This window comes from Acanthisitta chloris, unplaced genomic scaffold (assembly GCF_000695815.1).
Source record: "Acanthisitta chloris isolate BGI_N310 unplaced genomic scaffold, ASM69581v1 scaffold661, whole genome shotgun sequence".
Taxonomy (NCBI): domain Eukaryota; kingdom Metazoa; phylum Chordata; class Aves; order Passeriformes; family Acanthisittidae; genus Acanthisitta; species Acanthisitta chloris.
The window spans coordinates 19,693-24,304 of record NW_008656259.1 but is presented as its reverse complement, the minus strand read 5'-3'; the positions used below and the strand labels follow the sequence as shown (position 1 = coordinate 24,304).

General features: G+C 41.1%; 1 protein-coding gene across 1 annotated transcript in view; it reads right to left on the bottom strand.

Moving 5' to 3' along the window:
• Positions 1–1,715: 1,715 nt before the first annotated feature.
• Positions 1,716–4,612, bottom strand: part of TBPL2 (TATA box binding protein like 2) — an 8,695-nt gene continuing 5,798 nt past the window's right edge. Inside the window, exons 6-7 of the mRNA XM_009084219.1 lie at positions 3,535–3,632; positions 1,716–1,795 (exon numbers count right to left, since the gene is read on the bottom strand). Coding sequence (XP_009082467.1) covers positions 1,716–1,795; positions 3,535–3,632 — 178 coding nt within the window. The remainder of the gene's footprint in view (positions 1,796–3,534; positions 3,633–4,612) is intronic.

Sequence of the window (4,612 nt, the reverse complement as noted above, 5' to 3'; positions counted from 1 at the left end):
ACCATAGCAAACATTAACTTAATCAGTAGCTCAGTGAAAAGGCACAGTGCCCATTTCTTATCTCTAAGGCTTTATCCATACTTTTAAAGAGCATTAATTTTACCAGTGAAATCACATGGCAAGCTCTTAAGTAAAATGTGATTTATTCAAGAGGGTTCATCTCAGATAAACGTTTTTTCCCAGCACCCCAAAAAACCCCAAGTTGTTTTCACATACAAGAGATTATTGAACCCAAACTTATCAGCTGCTACAGAGCAAATAAAAGTCCAGCCCATAGCTGTGGAAAGTCTGCAGTGTTAGAAAGCAAACAGAAAAGTAAGCCTGTGTTTAAAATAGATTGGAGTGTGGAAATCCACAGTTTGACTGTGACAAAGAAACTGATAACAGTTAAGACCAGTTTATCATGAGGAAGTGCATGAAGTCTTTCAAAGTTTTTTTCCAGAGAAGCAGAGACAGTTATAAAAGTACTGAGAGACACGAAATAGGCAGCGGCAGATGAAATCACACCCTCCCCAAATCAGAAATAAACTTGTGACACCAAAACTAAGCCCAGTCAGACCCTGATCTGTATTGAGCCATTGCCCATATTGTGTATTTCCATCAAGGGCAGAGGTAGCTTTTGGCCTGGGTTATACTTAAGTCATCTAACAGCAACCTCTAGTGGTGTTTGCCGACAGATTTGTCCCACATCTTCAGCACGAAAAGGGGGAGGACACCAGACAAACCCCAGCAGCACCAAGACCCTGTTCTGAGATTAAAACCAACTTGCTTCCAGGGAGTCATAGAAGGTACCAGAACAGTCTTTGCACTGTTCCTACTCCCATCACCAGTTTGACCATGACACCTTGTGCAAAGGAAGCCTTGAGTTCACCTGAGATAAAACAAAGTACACAACCTCCATTGTTTTAAGTGCAGCATCACCAAGTGTGATGTAGTGCCATTGGCTGAACTCTGAATAAATAACCCAGACATGAAGTCTTGGATGCTCAAGACTTAAATTTCCTCAAGTCCATTTTAAAGGCAGTTCCTAACCAACATGTTCTTGTCCGCACCAAGCAAACTCCCATTGTCTGAGGGGACTTTAGTAATACAAGTGGGTGCCATCTCATTAAAAACTAATTTATATCATGTCAATTGAGATAATTTAATTAGTTACCCATCTACCCACAGACTTTCTAGGGATATTCCAGCAGTCAGAGCTTTGAATGCCTTCTCTGTAAAAGTAACACCATCACATACAAGTCTGCCCAACCAGAAGGATCAGAGGGATTTGGCACATGTCCTCTAAACACTGAAATCAGCTCATGCAGGATTTCATAAACTGTATTATAGACAAAAATCTATTTTGAGCTTAAACATGAAAATTCAGCATTGCAGGAGTACACTCAGAAGGATTTTGATAGAGCCAGTTTGAAGTGCAGAGTTGATCCTTCTGTTCAACAGGGGAGAAGACACAGAGTTTCTATTACAAAATACTTTCAAAGTGCCACCTTAACATCCAATCTATTAAAAGTACATTCGTTTGGCAAGTTTTTCAGCTTGACAGAAGTTGTCAGAACTCAAGTGGATTACAGACAGATAAGAAAGAACAGAACATTTCAAACTACAGAAATGCATCATTTGCTGCACAACTGGCTCCAGGAACACCCTTGGCTTCTGTTCCATGCACAGTAATACCAAGCCAGGTATTATTCTTAGTTGCTTTATGGGCCATGTCATGATGATTTCTTGAAACCCTTTAGAATGGGGTAGATGTTCTCAAATGCCTCATAGATCTCAGAACGTTCTTTTGCTCCTAGAAAAGGACATTTAGGAAAAAAAAAAGCATTAGAGCGTTGAGAGTAACTGAATGCAGCTCAAACCTAATAAGATTGCAAACCATGAAGAAATCCAGGAGTTTAAAAGCACCTTACTGTTAGTTTAAGGCAGAGTTCCTATCATACTTCTGCCACCTCAAAGAACAATTTCTAGCTTGCTTTGCTTTAAGACTAGTTTTCTTTAATCTGTGGAACCAAAACAGCAATTTTCTGCTCTTGACAGGCACAAAACATTGGCTTTGAAGGAGGAAGAAGGCAACTAAGAAGAATCATTGTGTTATCTGCTTAGAAGTAACAGCTCTGCCTGTTGATAAGGTAAGTGGAAAGGCAGAAACAAGATGTGAAGGGCATTTATGCACTACTGAAGTTGATCCACAGTTTGAGAATTCTCCTCCAGCCCTGAGAAGCATTTTTATTTCTAAGCTGTGTTAGGGCACCTGTGATTCCAAAGCCTTTTCCATGGTACTGCAAGCAAATCTTTAATTCCATGTCTTACTCACTAACTGCATTGCAGTAGGCAGGAACACTCCTTGCCAGTGCCACTGCTCTGTCATGCTGGTACAAACTACAGGAAAACTGCATTTAAAGGAACTAACAGTTGGAATAAGTCCCTTTCAGGATGAATGCATAAGCCTTTTCCTTGTGTCCTCACTTGGACATGACTAACTCATCTGCTTTTACCTTTAAAAGTGGAATTACTTTCAAGTTACTGTCTTGCTTTAGAAAAAACCTCACAGCTCAGCAAATTCAGTTTTACTATTACAGTTGGGCCCAGAGTTCACCCACACTAAGGTCTTACCTTAGTGCTTCTGGGCATGCTGCACACTCCAGTGTGGTACTTGCATTTTTTTGGCTACACTAATTTCATCAGTGGAAAGAAACTGGGCAGTATGATTTTACTGGACCTAAGCAGAAGGTAGTGGACACTGGAGTGGGAAGTATTGAAGCTTTGTAGTGAGTGCCTCATTCTTCAGTTAGCCAAGCTCATTCATGATCTATGACTGTGAGAATCTCTGGCTAAGGCAAGCACTCCTCTTTTGTCTTTCACATGTCTCAAGGCTGTGTTGTGAATATAAATACAGCACTCAGGGCTTCTGGGAACAAGTGCCACTTACCTTTCAGTACATCTGAATAGAAGCATTTTCACTAGCTTTACAGAAAGAATGTGTTCAGAACTAAGGAATTCACTTTTTCCAACGTGGGATCTGAGGTACAGGTAGACAGCAAGTGCTGAGTGCACTAACTCAAAGGCTTTTGCCTCACAAGTGTCTTGCTAAGGTCTGGAACAAGTTTTTAGCTCTCCACCCTTTCCTCTAATAATCCCTACTAAATGCTGTCAGTAAAGTGTTTTAAGAAGTTTGCTTCCTGTCCAGGCAATTTTAAATTGCTTATTGTGAGGTTCCTATTTAAGTGCCTGAGTAGTTAACAACATGTCAGCATCCTGTTGGCATTCTGTACATTGACACATGGCATCATGCTTTGAATAAAATAAAAGATACTCAAGTAACATGGAAATCTGAGACTGTATATGAAACAATACGAGATTCTAGTGGAACAATACTGATGTTATCTGCAGAAAACACAGATAAGCAGCAGCAGGCATTAAAGAGATCCCTGAGTGGCTTTACTGGGGCAAGACATTAGTTTAGCTAATGTCCTGTTTAAATGCTCTCTCAGAAGAGAAGGTAACACTTGACTACAGAGAGAAACCACTTACCAGTCAGTACAACTTTTCCAGACACAAAGATAAGCAGCACTATCCTTGGTTTGACCATCCTATAAATAAGGCCAGGGAATAGTTCAGGTTCATAGCTGTTCCAAAGCAAGGAGGTAAGATTAGTAAAAATGAAAATCCTGTTTCAGTGTTGTAGGCATAAAGTGCTCTTTAATTATACTAACAATAGAGTAATTAACCCCACAGATTTCAGCTAGGTACCCAGAGAAATGCAGGTGAGGTTTTAGCCGGCTTGAAGGGAAACCTGGTGATCCCAGCTGGAGCTGGTGGGAGATATTCACACTTTTAAAGACTTCTGAGTCATTCGTGATTTTCTTTAGCAATGAGGCTTTTATCATAATCTTCAAACAGTCCTCAAGTCACAGAATAGTTTGGGTTGGAAGGGAACTTAAGAGATCACCTAGTCCCACCCCCTGCCATGGGCAAGGAATTCTTCCACCAGCCCAGGTTGCTCCAAGCCCCATCCAGCCTGGCCTGGAACACTCCCAGGGATGGAGCAGCCACAGCTTCTCTGGGCAACCTGTGCCAGTGCCTCACCACCCTCACAGTAAATTCTTCCTAGTCTGCAAAGAGCCCTTACCAGGAAGCATCTTGTGCAACTAAGACAAGATGAGAGCCAAGTGCAAATCTTTAATATATATTTATCTCTTAAATTAAATGCCAACTATTAAATGCAGTGTTAATAAGAGACAACTGAATTTTCTTTGTCAGTGCTGAAATCTTCATCCCTTCCTCAGTGATGGCAATAACTAGTTGTGAACAAACTCATCTTGAAGGCACAGCATGTCCATCACTCAGCTACAGGTTTACTTTCACAATTGGTGGTTAATGGACATCCAGACAGAACCAAAACAATAGCCCAGAAACACACTGTAGTTTCAGTTCTGTACTTTGCAAATGCAGTTTGGCTTCATGCCTGAGGGTTGGAAACCTTATCCTTGCAGATAGGCATCTGGTTTGCTGGGAGTGAACAGACCTCTTTAGTATTCAAAGTTCACAATGGAGCAAGGGCATAAATGAGGCTCAAGTAGCTGAAGACCCTGCTCCAAGATACACAGGA